Source organism: Salvelinus fontinalis, chromosome 2 (genome assembly GCF_029448725.1).
Source record: "Salvelinus fontinalis isolate EN_2023a chromosome 2, ASM2944872v1, whole genome shotgun sequence".
NCBI classification, from domain to species: Eukaryota; Metazoa; Chordata; class Actinopteri; order Salmoniformes; family Salmonidae; genus Salvelinus; species Salvelinus fontinalis.
In genome coordinates this window covers 63796885-63809706 of record NC_074666.1, presented here as the reverse complement: position 1 = coordinate 63809706, position 12822 = coordinate 63796885, and the positions used below count along the sequence as shown (strand labels likewise).

The 12822-nt window shown below is 39.3% G+C and overlaps 1 protein-coding gene across 1 annotated transcript in view; it reads left to right on the top strand.

Annotated features, from left to right (window-relative positions):
- LOC129867201 (centrosome-associated protein CEP250-like) overlaps positions 1-12822 on the top strand; it is a 69413-nt gene that overhangs the window by 33602 nt on the left and 22989 nt on the right. The window contains exons 13-14 of the mRNA XM_055940442.1: positions 6685-6804; positions 6971-7057. Coding sequence (XP_055796417.1) covers positions 6685-6804; positions 6971-7057 — 207 coding nt within the window. The remainder of the gene's footprint in view (positions 1-6684; positions 6805-6970; positions 7058-12822) is intronic.

Sequence of the window (12822 nt, the reverse complement as noted above, 5' to 3'; positions counted from 1 at the left end):
TGTACAGATGAACGTAGTACCTTCAGGCGTTTAGAAATTGCTCCCAAAGATGAACCAGATTTGTGGAGGTCTACAATTTTTTTCTGAGGTCTTGGCTGATTTCTTTAGATTTTCCCATTAATGTTATGCAAAGAGGCACTGAGTTTGAAGGTAGGCCTTGAAAGACATCCACAGGTACACCTCCAACTGACTCAAATGATGTCAATTAGCCTATCAGAAGCTTCTAAAGCCATGACATAATTTTCTGGAATTTTCCAAGCTGTTTAAGGCACAGTCAACTTAGTGTATGTAAACTTCTGACCCACTGGAATTGTGATACAGTGAATTATAAGTGAAATAATCTGTCTGTAAACAATTGTTGGACAAATGACTTGTGTCATGCACAAAGTAGATTTATTACAGACTCAGTCAGGGAGAGGTTGAAAATGTCAGTGAAGACCCTTGACAGTTGGTCAGAGCATGCTTTAAGTACAAATCCTGGTAATCCATCTGGCCCAGCGGCTTTGTGAATGTTGACCTGTTTAAAGGTTTTTATCACATTGGCTACCGAGAGCGTTATCACAGTCATCCAGAACAGCTGGTGCTCTCATGCATGATTCAGTGTTGCTTGCCTCAAAGCGAGAATAATAGGCGTTTAGCACGTCTGGTAGGCTCGCGTTACTGGGCAGCTCACGTTTGAGTTTCCCTATGTTTTTTTTGGGCCGGGTATGGTTCTCAATCAGGGACAGCTGTCTATCGTTGTCTCTGATTGGTAATCATACTTAGGCAGCATGTTTTGCCACCTTAGGTTGTGGGATGTTGTTTTTTGTTAGCTCTGCGTAGCCTACTGAAGGTGACGTTTGTTGTTCTTTTGTTGTTTTGTTTGTGTTCAGATTTAATAAAGAATCATGAACACGTACCACGCTGCACCTTGGTCTCATCCTTCCGACAAGCATTACACTGAGTCTACAGATATCTCTTAGGGCAAGGTTATATGCATCTGCAGATAAAACAGAATACAAGCTTTTGTGAAGAGTAATTTTACCTAACACTAGTATTTGAAACCAACCAGTGCGAGGGTTGTCTATCATTTACAGTCTTGTATCATTTTCACATTTGTGATATCATATACAGTGCTTTCAGAAAATATTCACACCCCTTGACTTTTCCCACATTTTGTTGTTACAGCCTGAATTTAAAATTGATTAAATTGAGATTGTTGGTCACACAATACCCCATATTGTCAAAGATTAATTATGTTTTTCGAAATGTTTACAAATGAATTAAAAGTTAAAAGTTGAAATGTCTTTTGTCAATAAGTATCAACTCCTTTGTTATAGAAAGCCTAAATAAGTTCACGAGTAAAAATGTGCTTAACAAGTTACATAATAAGCCAAGGCAGAAAACTCAACAGCTTAACAACAGCAAGGAGAGAGCGGTGACTTACTCATGCGATTTAAATGCTGGGGCCCATCAAAACAGCAACGCAACATTGGTCATATTACCGGTATGATAGCCAGGAGAGAAGCACCTTGGAGGGAATGTAGTTTCCAGTACAGGCTGGTGGAAAGCTGGGAGGGTGGCAAGTGCTACACCATGCCTTGGGAGAGTAAAAAAAGAGTAAATACAAGTAGGCAATATTGCACTATTGTCCAATGTGTTCACAGTCAGTTGAAATAACATTAAATGGAGACAGGCTATAACACAGGTTGTGTTACAGCCTGATTTAAAATAGATTACATTGAGATTTTGTGTCACTGGCCTACACACAATGCCCCACAATGTCAGTGGAATTCGCTACACTCGCATTAACATCTGCTAACCATGTGTATGTGACCAATACATTTTGATTTGATTTTATGTATAAAAAAACATAGCTTGTATTAAAAATTAAAAGCTGAAATGAGTATTCAACCCAATTGTTATAGCAAGCCTGAATAAGTTCAGGAGAAAAATCTGCTTAACAAGTCACATAATACGTTGCATTGACTCACTATGTGTGCAATAATAGTGTTAACATGATTTTTGAATGACTACCTCATCTCTGTACTCCACACATACAATTATCTGTAAGGTCCCTCAGTCGAACAGTGCATTTCAAACACAGATTCAACCACAAAGACCAGGAAGGTTTTCCAATGCCTCGCAAAGAAGGTTGATGGGTATATAAAAAAAGCAGACATTGAATATCCCTTTGAGCATGGTAAAGATATGAATTACACTTTGGATGGTGTATCAATACACCCAGTCACTACAAAGATACATGCGTCCTTCCTAACTCAGTTGCTGGAGAGGAAGAAAACCGCTCAGGGATTTCACCATGAGGACCAATGTTGACTTTAAAACAGTTACAGAGTTTAATGGCTGTGATAGGAGAAAACTGAAGATGGATCAACAACATTTTAGTTACTCCACAATACTAACCTAATTGACAGAGTGAAAAGAAGGAAGCTTGTACAGAATAAACATTTTCCAAAACATGCATCCAGTTTGCAACAAGGCACTAAAGTATAACTGCTAAAAATGTGGCAAAGAAATTAACTTTGTCCTGAATACAAAGTGTTATGCTTGGGGCAAATCCAACAACACATCACTTAGTACCACTCTTCATATTTTCAAGCATGGTGGTAGCTGCATTATGTTATGGGTATGCTTGTCATTGGCAAGGACTTGGGAGGTTGTTTTAGGGGTAAAGATAAACAGAATGGAGCTAAGCACAGGCAAAATCTTAGAGGAAAACCTGGTTCAGTCTGCTTTCCAACAGACACTGGGAGACAAATTCACATTTCAGCACGACAATAACCTAAACACAAGGCCAAATATACACTGGAGTTGGTTAACAAGACAAAATTGAATGTTCCTGATTGGCCTAGTTGCAGTTTTGACTTAAATAAGCTTTATCATCTATGGCAAGAATTGAACATGTCTGTCTAGCGATGATCAACAACCACCAACTTGACAGAGCTAGAAGAATCTAAAAAAGAATAATGTGTAAATATTGTACAATGCAGGTGTGCAAAGCTATTAGAGACTTTCCCCGAAAAACTCACAGCTGTAATCACTGCCAAAGGTAATTCTAACATGTATTTACTCAGGGGGTTGAATACTTATCTAATCAAGAGTGTTTTATTTTTCATAATTCTTTTACAAATGTTATAATTCTTCTTCCACTTTGACAGAGTATTTTGTGTAGCTCGTTGACCAAAAAATGACAAATAAAATGTGGAAAAAGTCAAGGGCTGTGAATACTTTGTGAGAGCACTTAGCACAAAGTATTTAAAAACACACCAGGTCTGTCTCGCACTTGATTTTATGAACAGACATTAATCTACTGGTTTGGATTCCAAATGTGGGGAAGAGGAGGCATCCCAGCTCCCTCGCTGCCAACCCCCCTGACAGCCGAGGACCCTGAGAGGTCTCTGGAGATGAGTCCCCCGGACCCAGAGCACTGTCCGGAGCCCTCCAAAGTCCCCCTGCAAGTCTAGCGGCATGCCTCTTTCACGGAGGTTTACACACAGGGACGGTAATACATTGAAATATGATGACGAAGAAGTAGTGGAATAGGTGGTTTTACTTAACAGTGGCAGAAGAAGCCCATGTAGGTCTCCGTTACAATGCCTGCCCACTTGCTCTTCAGCCTAGCCATAATGGCCCCCAGCACAGTGTACATTAAAACCCCCACCTAATGTAGATATGTGGTAGGGGATCCATAATAAATACAAATACAAATGTGCCCTGTCCCCTCTGGCCAGAGGAAACAACCATTAAATCATGTATTTCACTATATAAGCCCATTTATTTGTGAGAGGACAAATTGTGAATGTGAACAAATTTGGTTTATAGCCAAGTGTCGGCTGGCTAGGTTACCTAGACCTTTCATCCCAAATTATTGACTGAAATGAATCTATCAACATAGTGATGACAGACTGAATAACTTGTTAATTACAAGTGCATACTAAACGATGCAACCCTGCATAAAGCAAGATCAGCCCTATTTTTTATATTGTCCAACTGCAGTTGTCTCTGTGTGTCACGACTTCCGCCGAGGTCGGCCCTTCTCCTTGTTCGGGTGGTGTTCGGCGGTCGACGTCGCCGGCCTTCTAGTCACCATCGATCTATTTTTCAGTTTCGTTTTGTTTTGTCTGTATTGTACACACCTGGTATCAATTCCTTCCATCATGTTCCCTATTTAACCACTCTGTCTTTCATTGATGTTTGTCCGTGATTGTTTGTACGTTAGGTGTTGATGTCGATACGTGTTCGTATTTGTTTCTTTCCATTGTATGGAATTGTGCACATATTTTGAGTAAAGACTCTGTGGTTTTCGCTCAGACCTGCTTCCTGCGTTTGACTCCAAACATTCTCCTCACACAACCCTGACACTGTGTCTCTATTCATCCCCCCGAAGGTCTAAAGATTTTTAAAACTATGTGACCTGATTAGAAAAACTCAGCCCACTGTGATTGTTTGATGTTTGGAAAACTGTCCCATAGACATGTTGTCAGGTTTTGGCCAGGACTGTTCTGGTTTTTGTCACGATGTCCCTATTGCACCTTTTTTGAACCTTTTGTTTTTTCCTTGCTCTTTTATTGTTTGCACCTGTGTGTCGTTCCCTTGTTAGTATTTAAACCCTGTGTGTTCCTCAGTTCTTTGCTCAGTGTTTGTATGTTAGCACCCAGCCCCAGCCCAAGCCTTTTTGTGTGAAACATATAGTTCTCTTATTGGATTTTCCAGAGGTTCTCTGGTTTAGTTCTTGTGTATTTTTTGAGTAGTCTTTTGAGGTTTGTTTTTCCCTGCTGTTTTTACCACTTTGTGGAGTTTCTTTGTATTTTGGAGGATATCCATTTTGTGCCTCTTGGCTTTATTTTGGACGTGGTGGATTTATATTCTTTGCCTGAAGATCTTGTCCTTTTATTAAATCATCATCTCTAGTACTGCTGAGTCTGCCTCATCTTCTGGGTTCTGCCAACTATTAGTGACTGTTTCTCTCACCGGGTCCTGACACATGTATGTCCTTTCACTATTATAACAGGAGTTCAGCTATCCAGAATTAATAATTGTTCCACTGCACCAGGGTACAGAGAGGGATGAAAACAGAGACACCTTCACTCTACATCGTCACTATACAGACCTTCATATTTCACAGTCATTCCATGTTTGCTTCCTGTAAAATATATATATATATATATATATATATATATATATATATATATATATATATATATATTTTTTTTTTTTTTTTAACATGCTCTCTGTTTTCTTTACATGAGTAATTGTTGCATTAGATAATACCAATTGTATAATGGACTCAATCACAATGATATTTTAGGTTGACTTGAAATATTATTTAGGTTGACTTGAAATATTATACTTGATGTCTGCATTTTGAAAACTGCTGGTTACAGACAGGTGTAGTGTTTGAGGAGTTCCCTTGTGTGTGTTGTTGCATGTGCTGTAAGCCCACAGGCAGTTTTTTTTCCCTGCTTGGCAGAGATTTTAGAAAAGGTACAATTGTGAACCCATGACCCGTGTTATTCCACAAAGTTATATCTAGCACATAGTAGCGCTGCAGTGAGGGGGGAGGGGGGCATAACACTGTGACCTAGCTCTACCTCGCTCTCCCTGTGTGAGAGAGCAATGCACTGTGACAGACAGTCCAACATTGAGTCAGAGAGGTTTAGGTACTTTTAGAAATTTCCCGAAAATTGGCATTGTTCCCCTTTAAGGACTTTATTCAATCAGATGAGCTCATACCGACATCCGCATAGCGGTCGTTTTGGCCTTGTCAGAGGTGGAACTGTGTTAGAGCTGTCAAATTCACAAGTGGCTACTCGCATTATACCCACAGTAAAGCAGACATTGCCATTCGCTGCGTGGAGTCGCATTAAGAGAAATCCCATGGAGCCTTGTTTACAAGTTTGAACACTGGAATGTCAGATGTAATCTACACCTCGATTAGGATGATGGAAATCCTAATAATTTAGTTTAACTTTCAGGCCATGTTTGATGTAATAGTCCACCAGAACTTCTGCAGATTTGTCAGAAAGTGTCTGGTAACGAGGTTAGCCATCTTCTAATGCTGTCTCCAGTTAATTATTTACCTCAGTGATTGACACACAGAAAACCCTGGGAGGAGATGTCGCTAAACTGAAAATCACATTTGTCTAAAGTATTAAATAAAAAAAGAAAATGTGCACAGAATCTGAAAGATACAGTATTCACTCTGAGTTAGGCAAAACGGCATTTGAATATCATGCTCCACACTCATTGAATGAATTGCAGAGAGAACTCCCATTAGATGTTTTGGTGCTTGTAATACAGTTTAAATGCGCATTACATGAACATTTTATTATAAATTGTGATTGCTTTTTGCAATGTGTGTTTTTCTTATAGAAGTTTATTTATTTTAATCTTTTTAATCTCCATCTTGTACTTTTTATATGTTATAATTTTGTTTGGTTTTAAATTCGTATTAATTGCTGTGTTGTTTTTATTGTTGTATCACAGGGCACAACTGTAAAATATACTCTGTCTCAGCTTGTTTCCTCTGTTTAAATAAAGGATAATACATTTTTTTAAATTATGATCTCGAGGGAAATTATTGAGATTTTTTTTTATTTTCATGTAGTAGAACACCAAAGTGTTCTTAGACTCAACATGGATGGTTGGCAAAAGGGAAGCTTCTTTGATGTTGGTGTCTGACACTCATCCCCCTCTCCTCAGGAGCTGACTCAGAGGCTGACCGAGGAGATCTCTTGCAAGCACTCCCTTCTCAGCGAGGAACCGGCCACTGCCTTACAGGGAAAAGACCTCTATGAACTGAAGGTACTCACATTATAGCAGAATTCATACTACCATAAATCCATAAAAAATTATATGGACGGCACTCCAAAGGGTACATTTCATTATTATTATTATTAAACCTCCATTGACAAATTATCTTAACACTCATGTCTATTTTTTAACCTCCATTTGTTGTGTTGTGCTGCAGGTGATCCTACGGGTCAGGGACACAGAGCTGCAGTGCCTCAAACAGGAGACCAACTCTCTGAAGGAGGAACTGAAAGCTGTTCACAGGGTACATGCATGCACCTCCTAGCATTTAGAAAACACTCAGAGAAAACAACCATTTACCACAGACACTTCATCACTTTCCTCATTGTATAACACTTGTGCTGCAGTGCATCAATATAGAAGTCTGTGCAGAACTGATTTATTCATTCCGCTCTTGCAGCTTTTCATACTGCACTGCCCACACACCCTGGCTTTCTGTCTGACTTCCACCCGCTACCAGAAAAACTGGTCCTGAATCCACCCGCAGTCCCACAATGTTACTTTAGCATATGTGCCAAGAGTGGGGCTACTAAAATGTTTTGCCATGAGGTGGGGGGCCCCTCAACTAAATCTCGCTTAGGGCCCCCTAAAGGCTAGAGCCAGCCCTGGATGCAAATATGGGTGTTCAATATATATCTCTAAGCGATATAGTAAATTATAGCCTAATCATATTTAAGAAGTACATGTCTTTGGAAAGATAACTGCCTCGTGCTTCTCTGCTCATGCAAAGGCTATAGCCAATTCTACTTAATTGAGACCTCACGCGCACCTGATCTCACTTGTATGGCTACTGAACTAGCACTTTCTCTTGAGCTACGTTTTGCATATAGGATATTACCTAACTTTTAGGAGGACGATTTGCAGGCGGACACAGATAAATGGGTAATCAATATTTATTGAAAATGAAAAGGCTATAAACCATGGTAGCATATGCGTGTGTTGCGCCTTTTCAATGATCCAATCTTTTGATTGTACCTCGACTCATGTTGGTTGAGCGCCCTCCACTTCTTTCCATTAACAACATTAATTGACAGACACTGTAGTAAACTACAGTCAAATCATATGTGGTTTCCTTTGAAAGATAACTTCCATAGGCAACCTACTCTATTTCATTGAGACCACACATATACTAGGCCTGGGCACTTGATCTCGCACGCCCAAATAGTAGAGGAGAGGTAAATGCCGACCACCCCCCAATGATCTGCCCTCTACATCAATGCCCTCTAGCATATGCTTTTACATTTTTTCAATGGAAAATAAACAATGCCCATGTCCGAATACCCATAAGAGCGTACTAAATAGTAGTTTTATAGTATGTGAAATTTCGAAAATAGTACTCCGAATGCATAATCTAATGCGTGATTGCGTTGACTCCCACCATTCGTTCATTTTGGTACAGCCCATCAATTTATCTGATTAGCAGGTGTTGTCAAACAGCTGAGTTGGAAAAGCTGAGTGAATTATTCTAGATCAAACGCTGAAATGAGTATGCAGTTTAAGTATGTAGTAGGCTAGCATGGGTATTCAGATACGGCCAATGTGTTTCAATGAGGGATGGGATTTGAAATATTTTCCATATTCATATAGTATCATACATCTTTGTCGGACATCCAGATATTTGAAATAGGAGCTACATGTAATTATTTTTGCATTGTAATTTCAGAAAATGTCTTCAATATATCTAAAGTAGTAGTGAAATGACAGTGTTTCACAATAGTTTCCCCCTGGAAATGTTCAATTGGGCCCACACAAAATTGCATTCTAATGGTTCAGCCTACTTATTGGTCAACAAAAAGAAGGCTCCTGTTGTCGCATTGACTGGGCCTCAGCCGCACACTAACGATTTGTCTGTGGCACAATCAGTTAGCTCACGGAGCCACTCAAATTGACTGGAGCCACTCTAGGTGGTGGACCATAGAAAGCTATCTGCGTTAGTTTTTGAGATGATCGATCTTGTCCAGAGAGGAGCTGGTTTTTATATATTATATATTTATATTCTTCTGAATACATTTCCGTTTGTTGGCAGTATCAAAAAAATTAAGTTTTCTTCTAAACACTTTTATGTTTGCTAGCTGGACAGGCAAACGCCGCTGGGTACTAATCTGTAAACCAATCAAAACTTGTGTCTTATCCATGGTACTATCTCTGCTGATCATGTCTGCCAATCACATTATCCGCATCTAAGGTAGTAGACAGCTGGTGAGTTCTGTCCGACGAGCTGCTATCAGGTAAAGTCATTTTTATTTATCTGTAATCTAACTAGTTATAGAAATGTGATATCATCAATGCAAGCTGTAAAAAGAGTCCCAACTTAGAATGCAGCAACCTTGGTAATGTAGCTAGCTTGCTAGTTAGCCAGTTACAACAAGTAGATATGTTGCTAGCTAGCAGGAGCAGATAGCTTTATCACTAGCTAGCATGGTATTCTGTGACAAGGAGCGTTTTAGCTATCAGTTTATTCTAGGGCTGTCCCCGACAAAAAAGTATCTTGGTCGACCGAGAGTAGTCTGTTCTTTCGACCAATCGATTGGTCAAAATGTTAAACTGTGTATTTTTTCATATACACAGTATATACCCCTTTGCCCTCAGAACAGCCTCAATTTGTCGGAGCAAGGTGTCGAAAGCATCCCACTGGGATGCTGGCCCACTCCAATACTTCCCACAATTGTAAAGTTGGCTGGATGTCCTTTGAGTGTTGGACCATTCTTGATACACACAGGAAACTGTTGATTGTGAAAAACCCAGTAGCGCTGCAATTCAAGACACAAACCGGTGCGCCTGGCACCTACTACCATACCCCTTTGAAATGCACTTAAATATTTTGTCTTTCCCATTCACCCTCTGAATGGCACACATACGTAATCCATGCCTCAATTGTCTCAAGGCTTAAAAATCTTTTTTTGAATTTTCGCCTAAAATAACATACCCAAATCTAACTGCCTGTAACTCAGGCCCTGAAGCAAGGATATGCATATTCTTGGTACCATTTGAAAGGAAACACTTTGAAGTTTGTGGAAATGTGAAAGGAATGTAGGAGAATATAACACAGTAGATCTGGTAAAAGATAATACAAAGAAGAAAACAACCGTTCTTTTGTATGTTTTTGTACCATCATCTTTGAAATGCCAGAAAAAGGCCATAATGTATTATTCCAGCCCAGCTGCAAATTAAATTTTGGCCACTAGATGGCAGCAGTGTATGTACAACGTTTTAGACTGATCCAATGAACCATTGCATTTCTGTTCAAACTGTATCAAGACAGCCCAAATGTGCCTAATTTGTTTATTAATAACTTTTCATGTTCAAAACTGTGCACTCTCCTCAAACAATAGCACGGTATTCTTTCACTGTAATATAAATTGGACAGTGCAGTTAGATTAACAAGAATTTAACCTGTCTAGGATCAGCGTGCCGCTAGCGGCACACCCCCCCCCCCCCCCCCACTGAAAAACCAGTGCCGCGAAATTCAAAAAAAATATTTTTTTTAAATATTTAACTTTCACACATTAAAGTCCAATACAGCTAATGAAAGACACAGATCTTGTGAATCCAGTCAACATGTCCGATTTTTAAAATGTTTTACAGGGAAGACACAATATGTAAAGATGTACATCTATTAGCTAAAAACACATTAGCATAATCCACCATCTTTTATTTGTCCACCAACACCAGTAGCCATCACCAATTCGGCTAAACTAAGATATTTATAGCCCCTAACCAACAAAAAAACTCATCAGATGACAGTCTGATAACATATTTATGGTATGGGATAGGTTTTGTTAGAAAAAAGTGCATATTTCAGGTAGATGGCATAGGTTACAATTGCACCCACCGTCACAAATGGACTAGAAAAACTACATTGAGCAACGTGTTTACCTACTTACTAATCATCAAACATTTCGTAAAAATACACAGCATACACGAATCGAAAGACACAGATCCTGTGAATACAGACAATATTTCAGATTTTCTAAGTGTCTTACAGCGAAAACACAATAAATCGTTATATTAGCATAGCACATAGCACATAGCAGCCCAGCATTGATTCTAGCCAAAGTGAGCGATAACGTCAACATCGCCAAAAATATATTAATTTTTTCACTAACCTTCTCAGAATTCTTCAGATGACACTCCTGTAACATCATATTACACAATCCATATAGAGTTTGATCGAAAATGTTTATATTTAGCCACCAAAATCATGGTTAGACAATGTGAAATGTAGCTCAGCTGGTCAGAAAATGTCCTTGCGCCACTTAGACAGTGATCTACTCTTATACATAAATACTCATAAACGTGACTAAAAAATATAGGGTGGACAGGGATTGATAGACAATTTAATTCTTAATACAATTGCGGAATTACATTTTTTAATTTATCCTTACTTTTCAATACAGTTTGCGCCAAGCGAAGCTACGTCAAAAAACATGGCGTCCTAAGCCACTAAAATGTTTCGACAGAAACATGATTTATCATAATAAAAATGTCCTACTTTGAGCTGTTCTTCCATCAGTATCTTGGGCAAAGGATCCTTTCTTGGGAGTAATCGTCTTTTGGTGGAAAGCTGTCCTCTTGCCATGTGGAAATGCCAACTGCGTTCGGGATGAACTGAAAGCGTGCCCAGCTATTCACAGCGTTAAAGAAATAAATGTCCCAAAATCGCACTAAACGGATATAAATTGCTATAAAACGCTTTAAATTAACTACCTTATGATGTTTTTAACTCCCATAACGAGTAGAAACATGACCCGAGTAATATTACCTCCTTCACTAATGCTTGGAACAGGTGCGGGCCGGTGTCCTCTAGGCGCATGACGCAGCTCCAAAAGAATGACTAGCCTCAGGGTTTTTTCATTTGTAGTGCCTGTGAACGCGCAATCGACCCCATTGAAATCGTCATCACGTAAAGGCATCCAGGGGAAGACGTAAGCAGTGTCTGTATAGTCATAGCAATAACAGTGCCCTTTTAACTGACTTCAGAACAGTGGCCAACATTTCTGAAATCTGACTCCATGTCAGGGAAATTGCTGTAGAATGGGCTCTGTTCCACTTAGAGACAAAATTTCAACTCCTATAGAAACTATAGACTGTTTTCTATCCAATAATAATAATAATATGCATATTGTACGATCAAGGATTTTGTGGGAAGCCGTTTCAAAAATTACCCAATTAGCATAAATAGTCTCAACAGCGCCCCCATCCTCAACAGGTTAAGCTTTCTGCCAATATCAGATATGTCTATGTCCTGGGAAATGTTATTATTACTTACAACCTCATGCTAATCGCATTAGCCTACGTTAGCTCAACCGTCCCGTGGAAGAGACACCGATCCCGAAGCCTGTCTCCTCCCCTTCATCTACACTGATTGAAGTGGATTTAAAACTTCTTATGGCTGCAAGGCAAAGTGTTGAGTAGCCAGTGAAATCCTGCCCATTTCAAACGGCCTCCTACTCAAATCTTGCTCGTACAATATGAATATTATTATTCTTTTTGGATAGGCAACACTTTCTAGTTTCTAAAACAGTTGGAATTATTTCTCTGAGTGAAACAGAAGTCCTTCTGCAGCACTTTTCCTGACCAGGAAGTGAAATGTCAGAAATCGAAGCTCTTTTCAACTTGATGCCTATACATGGTCTTGACACTTAGGAGTCTACTTACAATCTATACGCCTTCCTATTGGTGTAAAGAGGATGCCAGAGAATAAATTTTTGTGCTCATCTTGTTCTGTGGTGGAAAAAAACCTATTTCTTTGACGTGACCGTCCACTTCCGGTACTCTGAAGGAAGTGGGATTGACTTCTGTTTTGCCTTCGTAACGAACGGCTAACATCTCCGGCTCGAATTTTTTTTTTATACATGTGACCATATCATCGTAATGTATGTTTTTTCAATATAGTTTAATCAGATTATTGAAACTTTATTCGGGAGTTTTGCCGTGTTCCGTCCTCTGACTGTGTTTACGTTGGAGAAATTTATGCCACTCGGCTAGTGCCAATGCTAATTGAAGAGG